This window comes from Strix uralensis, chromosome 3 (genome assembly GCF_047716275.1).
Source record: "Strix uralensis isolate ZFMK-TIS-50842 chromosome 3, bStrUra1, whole genome shotgun sequence".
Taxonomy (NCBI): domain Eukaryota; kingdom Metazoa; phylum Chordata; class Aves; order Strigiformes; family Strigidae; genus Strix; species Strix uralensis.
The window spans coordinates 117,898,088-117,915,643 of record NC_133974.1 but is presented as its reverse complement, the minus strand read 5'-3'; the positions used below and the strand labels follow the sequence as shown (position 1 = coordinate 117,915,643).

At 44.5% G+C, this 17,556-nt stretch overlaps 1 protein-coding gene across 2 annotated transcripts; it reads left to right on the top strand.

Annotated features, from left to right (window-relative positions):
• Window positions 1-1,348: 1,348 nt before the first annotated feature.
• Window positions 1,349-17,511, top strand: ENTPD6 (ectonucleoside triphosphate diphosphohydrolase 6). Of its 2 annotated transcripts, none has more exons than XM_074864160.1 (14): window positions 1,349-1,379; window positions 3,363-3,703; window positions 5,061-5,137; window positions 5,942-6,085; window positions 7,232-7,307; window positions 8,938-8,973; window positions 10,154-10,242; window positions 11,603-11,682; window positions 12,609-12,673; window positions 13,017-13,118; window positions 13,595-13,735; window positions 14,616-14,672; window positions 15,695-15,807; window positions 16,057-17,511. In XM_074864160.1, exons 2-14 carry the CDS (start codon window positions 3,445-3,447, stop codon window positions 16,144-16,146), a joined length of 1,329 nt encoding a protein of 442 aa, XP_074720261.1. In that variant the 5' UTR covers window positions 1,349-1,379; window positions 3,363-3,444; the 3' UTR covers window positions 16,147-17,511. The 2 variants fall into 2 exon arrangements, with proteins under 2 accessions (XP_074720261.1, XP_074720263.1); XM_074864162.1 differs by lacking the exon at window positions 1,349-1,379 and adding an exon at window positions 2,335-2,602.
• The last annotated feature ends 45 nt before the right edge of the window (window positions 17,512-17,556 follow it).

Here is a 17,556-nt window from a genome sequence, read left to right as displayed (position 1 = left end):
CACTTTCTGCCTCAGAACTGATACCGAAAGAGCCGGTCAGAGAAGAACTCTCTAAAACTCAAAAGTCAGAGTGTTAGAAAGCAGGCATTCTTTATTACAGCGCCGGGTGCACAGGGGATCTCTCCACCAAACGTGCACACCTAAGTCAGTGAAACCCCGACTTAAATGTAGGTAACTCATACATATTCATATGGTGTTACTATATAAACATACATATTCATAACAAAAAGCAATTAGTCCCAAAGTTCTTGTGTCAACAGTCCTTTCCGCCTTAATCTGAAACTTGAAGTTATCCTTGAGATAGGAGTCAACCGTTAAGTCATAAATGTATCAATATTTCTTGTTCTTCCTCCATCTTATCGGTAGCGTGATGCGATGTGTACCCTTGAGTGGAGCCATCCCTTTTAGTTCCCATGTTTGATGTGTGATGCACATCCTCTTGATAATTGGTCCCCATGTTTGAAACCTTGAATGGGGAGTCATCTTCTTGAATTTATACATCACAGATGTCCTCCATCTCCGGGGGTACAGAAATCCTCCATCTCTGGGTACACAGATGTTCTTCATCTCCGTGCGTCAGTGGCCCCAATCTTATTTCACTGAGTCATAAAATATCCGTATCCCTCTTGTCACCCTACTGCTACATCCTCTGTCCTTGGGGCCTCTATCTTTATTTATGTATGTTTGTGTGCCCTGTGTTCCCTGTTCCCACAGTTCAGAAATGCCCTGCTCTTACAGCTCAAAAGGATTTTTAGTTTAGATGAACAGCCTAAGTTTACTACGGCTAACTATTCTATAGTTATACTTAATTTTCTTAATATTCCTATATCAGAACTGGGCTGAACTTGCAGGAGGAGAGTTCTTGCCAGGGCTGGATCTCCCAAGGGGAGCAGCAGGCGTGCCCTGCCAGCCATCCTCTTGGGGACTTGATGCCAGGGCCACAGGGCTTCTTTGACTTGCCCATACCCTGGTCTGCTCCACAGCCGCCTTCTGCTGAGCAGCCTCTGCCCAGCACCTCCGACCCCCTCCTTCTCTCACCTCAGACACTTCTCTCACACCTTCTCCTCACACCTCTCTGTTTTTGTGGCATTTTGCCCTTTTTTAAGCACGCTTTCCCTGGGGCACCACCACCGAGGGGCTCCGCTGGGCCTTGCGGGGAGGGCCTCTGCGGGACCGGCCGTGTCCGGCGCGGGGCAGCCTCAGCCTCCCCTCACGGAGCAGCCCCCGCGGCCAGCAGCGACCCCAACACCGGGCGCAATCCCGCGCCCTCGCGTGAGGCGGCCGCGCTCGCCGCACCCGCGCAGCCCGCGCAGAGCAGCCCGGACCGCCCCGCGCCTGCGCAGTGGGAGCGGCGTCGCCATGGCGGGGCTGGCGGCGGCGTGAGTGCGGGCGGCGGGACCGGGCGGGAGTCGCCGCGCACGGGGGAGGGGGCTGCGGAGGTCGTGGGCGCGGGGATCCGTGTGCGAGGGGGCGCGGCGGCGGGCGGCGGCCCCGCGGCGTGGGCTGGGTCGGGGCCCCGCAGGCCCGGACCAGCTGCCGGCCTGTGCCTCTGCGGGCACCTGCCCGGCGCTCGGCTCCCGCGGTGTCCCCGCCCGCCCTCAGCCGCGCAGGGCGAGAGCTTTTTCCTTTGCGGCAAGTCTCATCGTCCCCTGGCAAAGGCAGGGGAGACTCCCGATTCTCTTCAGGAAAATGGGGGTAGGGGGCTTATGCTGGCAGGCTGCTCCCCCTCCTCCACTCCCCTCACCCTTCCAGCCTCCCCTTGCCCGCGGTCGAGACTTCTGTCTCCTCAAAGGATCGTCCCGCTCCTGCTGCTTTCCTCCCATGGCATGTTTTTAGCTCTCGCGTAGCTGCAGTTGAGGCCTTTCTGGCACCAGGAAGATTGGAGTAATCACCCCGTACGTGTGTAGTCATTGCCACCTACATCCCTGTGCCTGCTGATAGAAGGCAGAAGGATTTTTCCTTTCCTTTTTTTTTTTTTTTTTGTAATGCCATCTCTCTGATTTCTGTTTTGTGACAGCCTGCAGTTTCTTTTCCCCTATGCTGATCTATTCTTCATGTGTATTTGTGCCTGGGGTTTTGCTTTCCTCCATTTTTATAAAAGTGTGTCTTGCCCATTTTTGGCAATACACTGTAATCACCTTGAATTTAAATTCATCCCCTTCATGCCTTCTGTACACCTGAATTTGTATGATCAAGAGATTATATATGTGTCAAAACCGTGTTTAAGTCAGCTTCATCAATTGGTTTGTTTTCTCTTCATGATGGTATCAAAAAAGGAAAGATACAGTGTATTTTTCTCCCCATAAATCACTGCTGGCTGTTTTTTAATCATCTGGGTGATATCGTGTGAGTGCTTGTAGATTTCTTCCGCTGTGCTTTGCTGTGGTTTCTTTCCTGGTATCGGAGCTGCGGGGGCCACTCGATTCCCTGGATCTTCCATCTTGCCTGATTTTAAATTGTCCTTGTCACATCTTCTGGGACCTCCTTCACCATCCAGGAACTCACAAAGATCTGCAAATGATTCAGGTTGCCCAGGGAGGCTGTGGGATCTCCATCCTTGGAGGTTTTCAAGATGCAGTTGGATATAGGCCTGAGCAATATGGTGGGTCCCCATAGCTGCCTGGGCTTTGAGCCGGAGGTTGGATGAGAGACCTCTTGAGGTCCCTTCCCACCTCCGTTACTGTGTTTAGCTTCTCTGAACTCTCCTTACTCTGTTATAGCAATGGGGAAAAGAAGATTTATGCAGCTTCATGTCTTAAAATTAGCTGTAGATCTCAATGACATGCTGAAGGAGGATGGATACGTTCCATCTGGGAAGGTAGTGTGCGGTCTCATAGGCATCCAGCAGCCATGAAGGCATTTGATGGTTAGGACAAGCAACTTGGGAGAGAGGGATTTTGCTGCTACGTCCAGTTTTACAAGGGATTCACAGGCAAATCCTAGATTTTTGAGTGCACGAGTCTACATTGCCCTACCGGAATAAGTGTAAGCATTTGACTGCAAGTTTTCCTGGGTTAGTTGAGATAGATTTGAGCACTGAAGACAGTAGCTGATATCTCGGTCTTACTCCACGTCCTGAAGGAGCTGCAGGCATAAATCCTTTTACTTGCCAACAGTAGTCTGTCACTCCCTGTAAGTTCTTTTACCAGGCTGTTTGTTGCAGTGACTTACTGCTTACTTTGACTATCATGCCCAACTTTCTTATCACAGATCTAAACCAACTAACAGTTAATTATTTAACTAATGTTCAAGTCAAGTTTACTGCTCTAAGTCCCCTATCAAATAACCATCATACTCTTAGATCCTTTCAGGAGGCTTAGAAAATAAAGCATTTCTTTTCTTTTCTTTTCTGTTGGGTATAGGAGTGATGTCAGAACCACCTGTTCTGTGTGAAGAACAAGAGATAAAACATTTGATAAAGGGAAGAAACAAAGCATCTGATAAATGGAAGCCATGAAGATATCAAAGCGGTTCTTCGCTTTTGGGATTTTGGCATGCGTAGCTGTTTATGTTGCATACATAAAATGGCACTTGGATTCCAAACCAGTCATGGGAGAAACAGAAGGAGTTGCTGAAAGCAGGGGAGACAAACTGAACCATCAGGCACTGACCACAGATCACTCGGTCTTTTATGGAATTATGTTTGATGCAGGAAGCACTGGAACTCGCATCCATATTTTTAAATTTACACAGCAGCCAAAAGGTATGGCCTGCTCATTGCACAATAGATTAATTCTTCCATAACGTCTGGAGCAGGTTATTGATGATTCTTTTCTAGGGACTACTTGAACAAACATGCTTCAGCTCTTTCTAGGAGCCATCAGGAAGTACATTATGATTTGGGCATGTGGGTTTGGATGAAATTATGAAAACGTTCAACAAGGAGAAAATGCTGTAATGTCAGAATGTGAACTAAATAGCAGCTGTACCTTTAGAACCGTGGCTTGAAGGAGAGCAGTTTTTCATCACACTGCTTGGTGGAAGAGGGGATTATAAATTCAAACTGTCTTGTTCCCCCAAATTTTCACCATGAGGTTGTTGGCTGTCTCCAGTTCCTGGCAGTGAGCTGCTTCTCTGCATTGTCTGGTTTAGTGCATCCAGCGCTTCAGTGTTGGATTTAAATTGCAAAACTTCATTGTTTGGTTAAAATTGCTGTGTATTGCATCTGGACAGAAAGTATTGCTAAGAAGTGAGACAGGAGTGTACAAAAAAGCTCCAGTTTTCCTCTGGAGTCATAAGCTTCATTTGTTTAGGTGTTGTTAGCTCCTATTTGTGAAACTTAAAGTGAAAGAACCCATGTGGAAGCTCTTAGTAGGTGATCTGAGGATGCTTTTAAGGATTAGCTGTGTGGTGTATGGTATGATTGGCCTATGGGTTTGCAGAATGGGCTAGTGTAAGGCTTAGCCACCAAAGGCTTAAACAACAGTCTATGGATTTCCTTCTTCAGTGTATTCCTGAATCTTTGCTTCTTCCCTGCCTGCTTCTCTTTAAACACAATTTCAGAATATGTTGCAGGAAACCTGATGGAGTGTAGGTAGTTGGGCACAGGAGGAGGATGTTGTCAAGCTCGTGTTGTCTTGCCTGCAGGTTCATATAATTGTCTGTGCTGCAGGTTTCCAAAATACTTGTGTGTCTGGCTCCCTCTGCCGCCACTGAAAATTGTGATCAGGCTTCCACTGAGTTTTGCTGGAATCGAGTTTAGCCAGAACAGACCACACTTAAACCTGGGGTCCTTGTTACCAGGTGCAGTTTGGAAAGCTGCACGTGGCAGGTGCAAGGGCTCAGAGACAACTTGCACCCATCTGGTGATTGCCTGATGTCCATGAAAAATACATGCATAGTGCACACCAGCATCTGAAAAACAGCCATGACTTAAAAATGGTTTTCTCGGGAGCTAATTCCATAGCAAGGAAAGGTCGGGTGGCTGTTGATAGCTCATTAGACAGAGGCTTCAGGTGACTTCCATTGGCACATAATGATGTAATTTGTAAAATGGTTTTCTTTTGAGTATGCAAAATTATTTGTACCATTACTTATTTTGGAATACTGCTTTTGAACAGAGACTCCCAAATTAACCCATGAGACGTTTAAAGCACTGAAGCCAGGTCTATCCGCATATGCCGATGATGTCGAAAAGGTAATTTTGTTTCTGTTATTGTAAAAGTATGTGCCCCAAAATCTCCTGGTTTTGATATGCCCTGCAAATCACATCTTGCTGTGTTGTAGTATGCTGAACTGTTTCAGTTCAAAGAAGTGTCTTCAAATGATACAAGACCACAGTAAAAGTTGGTCAACATGCAGAAGAGCAAGGAACAGAACACATCCAGTTCCACTCGGTGCTGTAGTTAATTAAGCACAGTGGATGTTTTTCCTATCTCTGCCTTAAGAATTTCCATGTGCTTAAGAAAATGACAAAAGAGCTGTGTTGGATTGGAGCAGAGCCTTCTCCAAAAGTGACCAGAATTGGATTCTCAGGAAAATAGGCTGAAAAACAGGCCGAGTACTAAGTGACTTTTCTCTCGTCTCCCTTACCTTCTGGCTTGCAGGGATTTAGGAACTTTCTGAGCCAGATTTACACTCAGCTCATAATGTTTTACTGGCTCCAAAGGCCTTTTTTTCCCAATGATCTGTCATAATGCCTTTTGAACCTTTTGCAGCCAGAACATTTAGTGGCAGAGAGTTCTATGTCACTGTTTGAAAAAGTGACTCTTCCTGTTTGTTTTTGACCTGTTGCTGGATAGCCCCCGTTATATCCATTGGGCCTCATGCTGTAGGAGATAGTGAGTCCTCTTCACCTTCTCCTGACTGCTTGTGATGTCTGCTTGTCTCTGTTCCACATTTACAGTGAATCATACCTCTGACAACCCTTTTGTTCTTCCAAGAAAGGCAAACATAGAGAGTTTCTAAGGTGCATTTTTTTTTCTTCTTTATCTGCTCGCAGAGTGGCCAGGGAATAAAAGAGCTCCTGGAGGTGGCGAAGAAGGAAGTTCCTATGGAGCTGTGGAAGTTTACTCCTCTGGTCCTGAAAGCCACAGCTGGCCTGCGGTTGCTGCCAGGAGAGAAAGCTCAGAAACTGCTGGATAAGGTACTATTTCTTGTCTTTCGGTTTGCTTTCCAGAAATTTTATAGCAAAATTTGATCCCTTCTGTGTAAGGTGCATACTTCTTTTTATGTACATGAGCCATTCCTATCATTTAACCATGAAAACAGTGCGGAGCCACCTGATCTCAAAGGGGTTGGGGGGAGAAATTGCGTGAGGAATGATTGCACAGAGGAATGATGACAGCTCCAAATAAGCTTGGAGATGACACTTAACATAATAGGTGTAACGAGGTACTCCTAACGTGTTCTAACAGGCTTGTTCTTACTGGGTGTGTTTGTTGATACTTTTGACCATTGCTATTTTGACAAAAGCTCTCTGCTATTTGATTGGTCTTGTTATCAGCCCGCTGCTGCAAGGTTGCTCCTTTATATTGATTGGAAATAATGTAAATTGTATTTATAGGCATGTAAAATACGTTTAATAATTTAAAATATTATAAACAAAATATTATGTACTAGACCTTACAGCCACAGGAAAAGTTTATTATGTGTGCAGTAAGTGTGCTCTTTTTCTAAGCACTAAGGAAGAAATGTGTTGTGGTTGAAACCAATATCTGTATTGTTCTTTGCTGCCTGCAAGCTGGCCTGTTCTTTTCCACACTAAATTTCAGCTGGAACTGCTACAGCTGTTACTTTAGAGGACTCTGGAAACCTAGGGCTTTGCTGCCTCATGTAGGATGTAGTGTAGAGGACCTTTAACAGTCAGCATGCTCCGTTTTAAAAATGCCATTCCCTGGAGCATTTCTGAAAGCCAGGGTGCCCATCCCCTGCCTCTCCCATGCATATATAATAGCTTCTGTGTGGCCAATTGCAGCAAAGTAAACTGGGTTCCCTTCCCTACCTGTGTCCATCCCTTGTTAATGGCATTTCTGAGCAGTCTTCATGCTTGAAAACCCACACATCCATCCCTGTCTCTGCACTAAATTGCAGACCCAGCATGTAAATCACTGACCTTTTATAGCAGAGTGCAGACTGATGCTTGGTGGGCTCTTGAACTTCAAGCAGTGGTGAGCAGCAGTCAGGATCTAGCCCAAGAAGAGGAGCAGTTGGGTGAAACTGGAGTTTTAAAAAAACTTGCTTTCCAGCTGAAAAAAGGTTTCTCTGAGTGTAACTTTTATTTGAACTACAGGTGAAGGAGATTTTTCAGGCCTCCCCCTTCTTCGTGAGGGATAACTGTGTGTCGATAATGAATGGAACTGATGAAGGTAGGCTAACTTGTAGACACCCTTTCTGCAATCCTGGAGATTCCTGCTCACTGTACTGGGTTTGGTACAGTTTTTACGCTGCCTCAGGCAGTGCCTGCCAAATAGATCTTGTGCTACGTTTTCCAATTTGAAGTCCTGAACTCTGTCCTGATTTTCAAAACTCCAAGTGCTGGGCAGTTCCTGTGGGATCACCAGGAAGCCACTGCGCAGTCAGCATTTGTGGAGAGGTTTCTGAATATCTGCTTGTTGAGATGGTCTTCAACAACTGGTTTTGCACACCCTGCTCACAACAATGCTCATCAGAGCTTTCTGGAAGTATTTGGTCATAGTGTTAATTGTAACTGATCTAGTGAGTGTGATTGTAAGTTCAATCTGAAAAAATGTTATATAGAGAAGAAAATATGTGCTGAAGTGAGATGAGGCTCATCAAAAAATGCTGAGGACAGAACCCAGAATCAGTCTTGATTTAAAATAATTTGAAGAAACATGTCTACATTCTATGTAACTGAGTGTTGAAATGTGTTTTAGATATGCTTAGAAACCAAACTTTAAAATAGCTGGAGCTGTTTGGAGCCATTTATGAGTTTCTTTTTTACTGCTTAATGGAAGAAAGACATTGTAATTCTTTTTGTTTTGTTTTAAAATCATTAATAGCAGTGACAGCCTTGGTTCAGCCAAGGATTGAACTGGACCATGTTCCCTAGCATGCCTTGAGTTTTAACCACATGGATAAATACTTGAATTTGTTAACATAAGGCCCACTAATTCATTTAATTTATGGAGAAAAGGTTTATAAGATAAAAGACGACAGAAACAGTGTGGCTCACAAAACTGCTTGAGGAAAACAGGAAAAATAAGAACAGTGAAAAGATGAAAATTCTTAGTATTCAAAAGGAAAGTCAAGTGCCACATCAAACAAAAGCCTACCAGTGAATGTTTTCCTGGAAAATGAACATTGTGAGTGTCAGTCATTTCCTTGTCTTTTAGCTAAGGACCAAAGCCTTTGTGACTTCTCACCTAAGTTTTTGACCTGTGAAATACAGAGTTGTCCAGGCATTTCATATATGGGGCTTCTCTTCCAAATGCCGCATAAGCTCTGGTATTGAAGGTCATTCTCTTTGTTCAAGGCCTCTAATCTTGGTTTTTGACAACCATTGACAGTTGTGGAAATGCTGGATTTGAGGCAAGGTGGGTCAGGGGAGCTGAGCAGAACTAGTCCTGTTCACTCTCTTTGAAGATGTGGCAGAGAGTTCTATGTCACTGTTTGAAAAAGTGACTCTTTCTGTTTGTTTTTGACCTGTTGCTGGATAGCTCTCAGCCTTGCTTAGCTCTCAGCCAGACATCCTTTGGAGACCTTGTATTAGAAGTCCTCCATTTGTGAAAGGGGAACAAGGGAGCTTGTGGCAGATGGTCTCTGGTGTCTCTGTCTATTGTTGGATGACAAGCTGTGGTTTGCTTATTGTTTTGTTTAGATGGTGCAGTTAAACTGTGAGAAAACTTAAAAATGCCTCCAGCTCAACAGATCCTGAAGCAGGAAGAGCTTGTAATACAGCTCACCTTATTTGTTACTGTTAGGTAAAATGAAATGGTATGATCTAACAGTGCATCTTCTGAATCTTTTCCTTATTAGGTATTTCAGCCTGGATCACAATAAATTTTTTAACAGGTATGTGTACATGAGCATGTGCATAAAGATATGACTGATGCTGTGAAGTTCGTGCTGGTTTCTGCCCCTGCATGGGAATTGCTCATTCACTGGGGTGGAGTGGGAGAAAGAAAGATTGGGAATAAGTCAGCAGTTGTTTTTGGCCTGGCCTATATAAGTCATTAGGATTTTAGCCATTTACTTGACAGAGTGAGGAATTTAATCCCTTTTCCTAGATGATTAATGTAGCCTTTCCTTCAGTTCCCTGTAGGGTACCAGAGCATTTTATTCCTTTTTAGAGTCTGCCACTAGCGCTGGCTAAATTTTTAATGTGGATATTATAGATGTGCTTGGCAGCTGCACAGAGTGAAAGAAAGTGCTATGCTACTTCCTTACAGATTTATAACATAGAAATACCGCAAGTGTTCACACTACTCAGTTAGGAAAGGGTAGCTGAAGAGTAAAGAGAAAAAAACTAAGCTGAAGCCCTCTCCAACAATAAGTAAAGCAGTCTGCTGTCTGAGCACTCTGTTCAGCACACATAGTGTGTGGAGCAATACATCAAGTGCTGTAAAACTTTTTATGCTCACAGGAAATATCAGGAAGGTCAGAGATATTCAAACATCAGCTATCATGAGGTATACCAAGGTACTTGGCACAAACTAGTTTTCTCAGGAAGGTGTATTTGAAGGATCTGAGAAGAACTGGATTTAAATGAGAAGAGAGGTCTGGGCTGGCAGCGGGAAGAATTCCAAGAGAGCGGAGTCTCTTAGGACAGCTCTTTTCAGTCTGTCATCCCCTTGGCTATAGGAATCTGCAAAATACCACTAAGGGATCAGGGAGAGGTGGCCAAGAAAACCACATTCTTCTGTGTTACAAAGTGGTTACTAGAGTAGAAATTGCAAAAGGGTCCTTGCATCCACTGAAAAATGTTTAGGAATCCAATAACTGAAGCTGCTGTAAGTAGGGCATGAACAACTACCAGAGAAATAACAGAAACTCTGTCACTTGAAGGTTTTCAGATCACCCTGATAAAGCCAAAATAAGTGTCCTGTAGATGATGGTATAATTTAGTGCTGGCTGGAAGCTGACAAATGAAGTTAGTTTGTCCTCCTTCTTTACCACTGTACTTCTGATTTTGTTCCTAGCCAGTTTCTCACAGCACCCATCATGGCTTTCTCTGCTCTGTCACACATTTCAGGTAGCCTAGATGATCCACAGAAGAGAAGTGTAGGGATGCTGGATTTGGGTGGTGGATCAACACAGATCACCTTCCTTCCACGCACCGAGGTAATGTGAACATGCAGAGTGTTGGGAAATGCTGGTGCAGAAATCAGTAACTGCTCAGATTTGTTTCCCTTGGAAACAGACCAAGAGTTTGTCAGTGTGACATGAAGCCATGCTTCTGGCAGAAAAAAACAGGTCACTTGGTCACATCTGCCTTGTTACAGTCAGTCACAGAAGCGTTCACAACTCTTTGTCAGTCCGCTTACTCCAGCTCCATGGGTCGATGGTACATGTGGTGAATCTGCCAGGGCTGCTTTATTTTGGGGAAAATGCAGTGTTTGCCTGAGTGTCTTCATCCTTGACTCTTAGTTTGTGCTGCTTGTAACGAAGAACTCAAAAGCAATGCTGTTAATGAATTCAAGTCCAACATTTGGCCTATACTGGGTTTTAAGAACACGGTGAAATGCCTTCTCAATCCTTGTTTCTGGTTTTCCTGAGTTCACTCAGTTGCAAATGAATGCTTTCCAAGGAGCAACTGTTATTATGCAGTAAAAAATATGTGCTGATGTTTGTCATTTCAGCTTCCTGCTGTGGCATTTTTATAGGTGTTCTGTGAGTTGGAAGCCCTGTGGATGTACAGTCGTAAGGCTCTGGCCTGAGCAGAGATACTGTTCATATTAAAGCTGCACAAAAGCTGGGATGCTGTATCTAGTGTCTCAGCCTGGGATAATCAAGACCTTGTGCTTTTACAGCAGAATGACAGGGGATGTGAAGAGTGCAGGATGTGGAAGTTCTGGATTTAGAGGTGGTGTTAAGATATGAGCAGCATGAATAGCATCGTGGCCTGAGCTTTGCTCCCCACAAGTGTGCTAGCCGTGCTGGTGCACTTGGGGAAGAGGCTGCAAAGTGCTTTAGATAATTATCCTTTCATTTCTCCAGACCTCAGGCTGGTCCTCACTCTGTTCCTTGGCAGGCAGTGTGATGTGCTTTTGCCTCTGGCTTGTGGAAGTTCACAGCTGAATTCACTTGAGTAGGAAGTTAATGTGTGCCTGGCTTTCATACTATTTTGCACACAGTTTTCCCTAGTAGGGATCATGTGAAGAGGTGTAGCCTCTTGACAAAAGCAGTTAAGAACTGGAATAAGGGTTCCTTTTTTATTAAAATAATTCTTTTATACACCAATTTGGTGTGGATACAAATAGAAATGTAACCAGTTTAGACTCTGTCATGTGAAGACACTGTTTTAGGTACAGGTTTTGTGATTGTCTTCTGTATCAGTGGTCAAATCAAAATACTTGCAAATTCATTGTTTCTCTCTGAACCATGCAAGGATTGTTTCATGTTTTTCCTAAAGTTTTGGAACATTGTTGATGTTTGCTGGTGCTGGCAGAAACCTTGCAGTGACATCTTTTTCTCCCTCTAGGCTACTCTGCAGACATCACCAGCTGGCCATATAACCTCATTTCAGATGTTTAACAACACCTACAAGCTGTATTCGTACAGGTTAGTGTGGGAGAGAGAGCACGCTGTACAGATAGAAACTTTCTCTGAAGCCAGTGAGATCTAGGTGTTTTGCTGAAGTGAGGTCCTTGCAGATGAGTATTGGGAAGAAGGAGAGAAACCTGAGCCACGTCATTGTGGTGGATTAACCTTAGCTGCCTGCCAGGCGCCCACCAAGCCACCCTATCATTCCCCTTCCATCAACAGGACAGGGGGAAGAAAATACAACGAAAAACTCATGGGTCAAGATAAGGACAGGGAGGTCACTTACCAGTTACCGTCATGGGCAAAACAGACTCGACTTAGAGAAGTTAATTTAATTTATTTCTAATTAAACAGTAGGACAATAAGAAATAAGAACAACATCAAAACCACTTTCCTCCCACCTCTCCCTCCTTCCCAGGCTCAGCTTCACTCCCAACTCTTCTACCTCCTCACCACCAAGCGGCGCAGGAGGATGGAGGACAGGGGTTGCAGTCAGTTCATAGCACTGTGTCTGCCATTCCTTCCTCCTCACTGTCTTCCCCTGCTCCCAGTGTTTTGAGCAGAGGAAAGCAGCTTCTTCTCACCTATGTTTGCTGTGGGATGTGTTTGAGCTCAAAAAGAGTCAGTTCTCTATGCTAGAGGCTGTCCTGCCTTTGAGGAGGGTAGGAGAAATGTTAGGGGAATGCCTTCAGCATTCTCAGTTCTTCAAGAGCCAGATTACTGTTGACAGGTATTGCCTGTGCTTTTTCAAAGAGGGATTATCCTTCTGGGTGAGAGCAGTATGAGAGTGGGTTGTCACACTGTTCCCCTTATGTGCATTAGCTGCTGACTTGAGCCGTTTTGCTGGGACCATGTAGAGGAGATGGGCATGTCCCAGTCAGGTTGTTAGTGGAGTATCGGAGGAAGGATGTTTGTTGTTCACAGAGGCTTTCATCCCTTTGCAGTTACCTGGGACTCGGGCTGATGTCAGCAAGGCTCGCCATTTTAGGAGGAGTTGAGGGAAAACCCTGTAAGTTATGGTCACACCTCAAGTCTTGGCTCTCAGCATAGGGTACGTAGCCCTGTTGTGGGGGGAGGAGTTGTCTGTCTCTTCCCTCTTGGCTCAAGGTTCCTGAGTGGTATGTGGACTCCAGTCACCATGGCTGGGTGCATTGGAGACGAGTGACACTGCTAGATTCCAGGAGACCTGGATTCTTGCCAGCCCTGATGGGGCATGGGACATCTGAGCCATGACTGGGGCTTGGAGGTGCCTTGTTGAGGCTGTGGGACAGTATGGAGCAGGGCTGTGGGTGAGAGATCTGAAATTAAGTCCTTAGGTTTTCCCCTAATGTGGCTTTGTTTTACTTCTGCAGTAGGAGAAGGGGAGGAATTGATCAGCCCTTGTTTACCACCTGGCTTCAAATCTGAATGGCAACATGCTGAGATAGTGTACAAAATTAAAGGACAGAAGGCAGGTATAGTGATTTACCACTCTTCCTATCTAGGCCAGCATGCTATTATTAGAGTAAATGATACACTCTCAGCCTCTTGCAAAGACACTAGATTCTCTGTGTACTGTTCTGTTTGGCTCCTCTTGACGTGCTGTTCAAGAGATTCTGCAGCTCTTTCCTCTTGTGCCAGTGTGTCTGTCCAGTCAGTAAAGCTGCTAGTAGTAATGCAGCTGGAGTTGAGCAGTCCCTGAACAGGTCTTTCAGAATCCATCCTTCTGCCTCAAGTGATGTTGTCCATCTCTAGTCTATCACATACTTAGTCCCAACCTGAGGATGGTAAGTGTTGCCACTGGAAGAAGATGCAGATTTCCGTTCTCTGTGAAGAGCTTACGAAGTGCTGTTGTGCAAAAGGGAGCCTGTTACCTGGCAGATCCTAAATAAATTGTATGTATATTTAACTCTCTGCCTGTAATATGCTGGGTTTCTCTGCCTTCTTTTAGGTGAGCCTCTCTATGAGTCTTGTTCTAACAAAGTGGCAAAGATGCTCTATAAAAAAGTGCATAAAGCTGAGGAAGTGAAGGACTTGGATTTTTACACTTTCTCCTACTACTATGACCGTGCAGCAGAGGTTGGTCTCATAGGTATGTTTGCTCTGGTTTTCACTTCATTTTAAATGACAAGTTGTGGAGAAATGGTAACGCTTAGACACATCACGACGCTTTGCTAAGCTGTCATGGAACTCAGTCTTTTGTTACACTGCTGTGCAGCATTGGTCTCGACTGGATATTGAATGCTATTTAATTTCTATAGAGAAGGGACTGGGGCTGTGAAACAAGACCTGCAACTTCTAGTAATGGTTTTTAAACAAACTGCATTTCAGAAAACGTTGTTGTCTGATTAACTCAACAATCCAAAACAGAAAAAAGCCCTCATAATGATAGATGGATTTCTTGGGCGGTAAAGCAGTGCAGTGGTCTTGGGCTGTGTGTGACCTTTTTAGATGAAAAGAAGATTTTCAGGTAATTCCACATGTATTCAGAATGCATTCCATCTCTTTTCCAGTGATATGCTGGTGTACAGAAGGCTGTCATGTTCAGTGGTAGAAACCAGGTGATGAGATCTCAAGCTAGTTTGGACAGACATACCCCCCTCCTCAGTCACTTTGTTTTACAAATAATTTCAGATTTAGCGTATCACAGAACACCACTGCCCTGTCAGATCTGGTCAAAGGTGTTAACTGTGTTCTGGCATTGCAGGGCAGGGCAGCACAGACATGGCAACAAGGTGAGAGAGTCTGTAAACTATGTTTCTTTAGGAAATGAAGCTAAAAGTTTGTCATAAAACAAGGGTTTTCAATCTATATTACGAATCTTTTAAAGGTTCTTTTACCTTTAAAACGAGTGTGAATTTTGTCATTGATTTCAGTGACTCAAGGTTTGATTTCCAGACAGTTTTTATGACTTGAATCTACAGTTGCCTTTATACAAAACCCAAGAAAGACCATGTTTATTTTTCTTTTAGATAAAGAAAAAGGAGGAAGCTTAACTGTCGGTGACTTTGAAATTGCAGCTAAATATGGTGAGTAAAATACAATCAAACACACACTAGTAATTGTGTGTAAAGTCATACCCCAGTGGCAAATGGTGACAAGCTAAGAAGCCTGATTTTTTTGTTTTTAGTAAATACTGCACACCTCTCTCCAGAGCATCTCACCAACATTTCTACTTATTTCTGAAAATCTCAACTATTTTTGTATTAATTCTTGCTTTTGCAGCCCACATAAGACACATCTTATAATACTTATGTTTCAAAACTCTCTCAAGAATTACTAATGAACTTGCCAGTTAACAGTTGTTCTGAAATCATGCTTTCAAAATAGATGTGGGGGTTCTCATCCTGTTAGCATAACGTATTCTAATCTGGTTTAATTCTTCTTTTTGTCTCAAGATTTGTTCATATGCTTGATTGTTAATCAGAAACAGGGGAAAACCGGTTCATAGCTTTTCACTTCATCAGCTGCAGAGAGAACTGCCTACGCAGATTTACAAATGTAAACATTCTTTTCTTAATACCGCGAACTCAGGCTTTCATCAAACCTGACATGGGGCTTTTCGGTAAACTTTATGAATGAATGAACGATTGTTGCAGTTCTGATTTCTGGACTGCCATTTGTGTAATTCATCCTAAGAAAGGAAGTGGAGTTTATTTTGATTTTGTCTTTTTCTTTTCTCTTTTCTTTTTTCTTTGGTTTTGTCAACATCTGTTGAGTGCTTATACTTGAGAAACATAACACACCTGAGTTCGCTCAGATTTTTAAAGCCTTGAAGTAGATAGGAGAAAAGTTAGAGTCCCTTTTCATCCTTTCCCGGAGAGGTACAAGACACTCAGCTGTCTTAGGGGAGAGACAGAATGCCTTGATCTTCCTTCCAGTGTGCCAAAGCTTTTGTGCTTCTGCTAATGCGTGCATGTCATTTCAGCCCCATTGTAACAGGTTCCATCACTGCACAACTCAACTGATTCATGTGAGGTTTTTCAAAGCTGGGCTGATGCAAGGCCTGGGCCCACAGTGCGGATTCAGACACTGTTTTCTTTCTCCTTAGTATGTAAGACCATGGAAATCAGCCTTGGAAGCAGCCCTTTTCTCTGTATGGACCTCACGTACATCACCTTCCTCCTGCAAGAGCTGGGCTTCCCAAAGAGCCAAGTCTTTAAGGTGATGCACAAAATGGATTGCTGGGGAGAGCAGGCAGGAGGATGCTGAGGCAGTAGTCATCTCACCAGTAACTTGGTCCTTGCTTTGGATTCTTGCTACAACACATGTTCTGTGATTGGGGGTGGAGGGACACTCCCTGCAATGGTGATAACCAGTTGTGATAACCTTCAGCACTGTATTCACCTTGCATGCTTCTCCTTCTCCCAAAGAACCATGTTTTAACTTTTCTGTTTGGAATTTTTTTTCCAGCTTGCCCGGAAAATTGACAATGTTGAAACGAGCTGGGCATTGGGAGCCACTTTTCATTACATCGACTCTCTTAATAGACTGCAGTACTAAAGCTCCTTGGAGGTGACTTTTGGGAATCTCAGTTTTTGGAAGTCCAACATGGGAGAATCTGTTAAGGCCTGCTTTTGGCTTCTGGAGTCCTTTGGGAGATCGTCATAAACTAGGCCCCTTTCCTCCCACCCCCTGCCAAGTCCCCTCCATCACTAGCTCTGTTTTTACACAAAGAATGCAGTGTAAGAATAAGCCTTGATTTGACAGCATCTGCAGTCAACTTGATGTAAAACTTGATCATTGTTGAGGGAAAACCAGCACTCTGCAGGACATCTATGATCTCTATGAGAAAAACACACCTTTTTGGAATATGCCTGTGCTGTCTGCCTTTACTGTGCTGAAGTTGCTGTAGGAAGTGGTCACTCCAGAAGGAACTCTTTACTGTCCTGATTTCAGGGTGTTTTTTCCTGTTTGTCAGCAGTTTCCAGTGATGATTTTTATTTTACTACTTCCGTGTTTGAAGGTGAACTTTTGTGTGTGCGTGCAAAGACAGTACATTTACACAGATGTGCTGCTGACAGGCAGCAACTTTGAAATGTGGTGTGGAAGTCTCAGCTCTGCTTTCCACTTGCTCAACTAGAAAAGCTCAGGAGCACTCTAGAAACTGGATATGGACTTAGAGGCATGAACCAGAGCCTAAATGCCCTGTAGGGTTAAAGCCTACAGCCTACAGCCTGATGTTGGTTCCCTGGCTGTGGGAAGATGGATGGTAGAAGACAACATCAGGTTTGCTGGATCTAGATGAGCAAGGCCTGGGAGTTGGGTACAGGGTTAGTGGTGGATTTGACAGTTCCAAAGTCGCTCAGGGTAAGATCAATGAACAAGACGCAGCCACAAAAATAAACCCTGAGCACGGCTTATTGGACCTCACAGACATTTGTGCCTTGGCAAGGTTGATGCAGGGCCCGGGAGGAATGCACTTATGTGGTGGTTTGGGTGCTGCTTCCTGCAGATGCATCTCACTTTGATACGTGTGGTTGCACTGAGCCGTGGCAGGGTAGCTGCAGTGCACCACGTACGGTGTCCTGTACACAGGCTGGAAGGGATCTTGGAGGCAGCGGGAGCTGGAGGTGACATGCTGCGCTATTTGTAATCTAACTGTGAAATTGTGTTGTATTTGTATGGATGTTTAGAGCAGACCCGAGTGGTCTTTTGGGGGTGCAAAAGAGCCCAGCCTCCTGGAGAGCCAGCAGTGCAAGCCCCCACCCAAGGGTTCATGGCCACAGCCTCCTTCTTCCCCTGGGGCAGCAAGACGTGGTGTGGTGGCCTGTGGCACTGCCTGGCTGCTGGCCCTGCAGCTGAGTGTACAGGGGACACTTGAACCCCCCCCTGTACTGGCAATAAAACCCCAATTTAAAATTAAAAGGTGGTGGTGTGCCTTTTAGTGCCAGAGCCTGCAGGGCACGTGGG

Excerpts from the sequence above, each read along its gene's own strand:
- ENTPD6 (XM_074864160.1), top strand. The coding sequence starts at position 3,445 with ATGGAAGCCATGAAGATATCAAAGCGGTTCTTCGCTTTTGGGATTTTG. Across the intron at positions 6,086-7,231 it reads CTCAGAAACTGCTGGATAAG|GTGAAGGAGATTTTTCAGGC; the intron begins GTACTATTTCTT and ends TTTGAACTACAG. Across the intron at positions 10,243-11,602 it reads CCTTCCTTCCACGCACCGAG|GCTACTCTGCAGACATCACC; the intron begins GTAATGTGAACA and ends TTCTCCCTCTAG.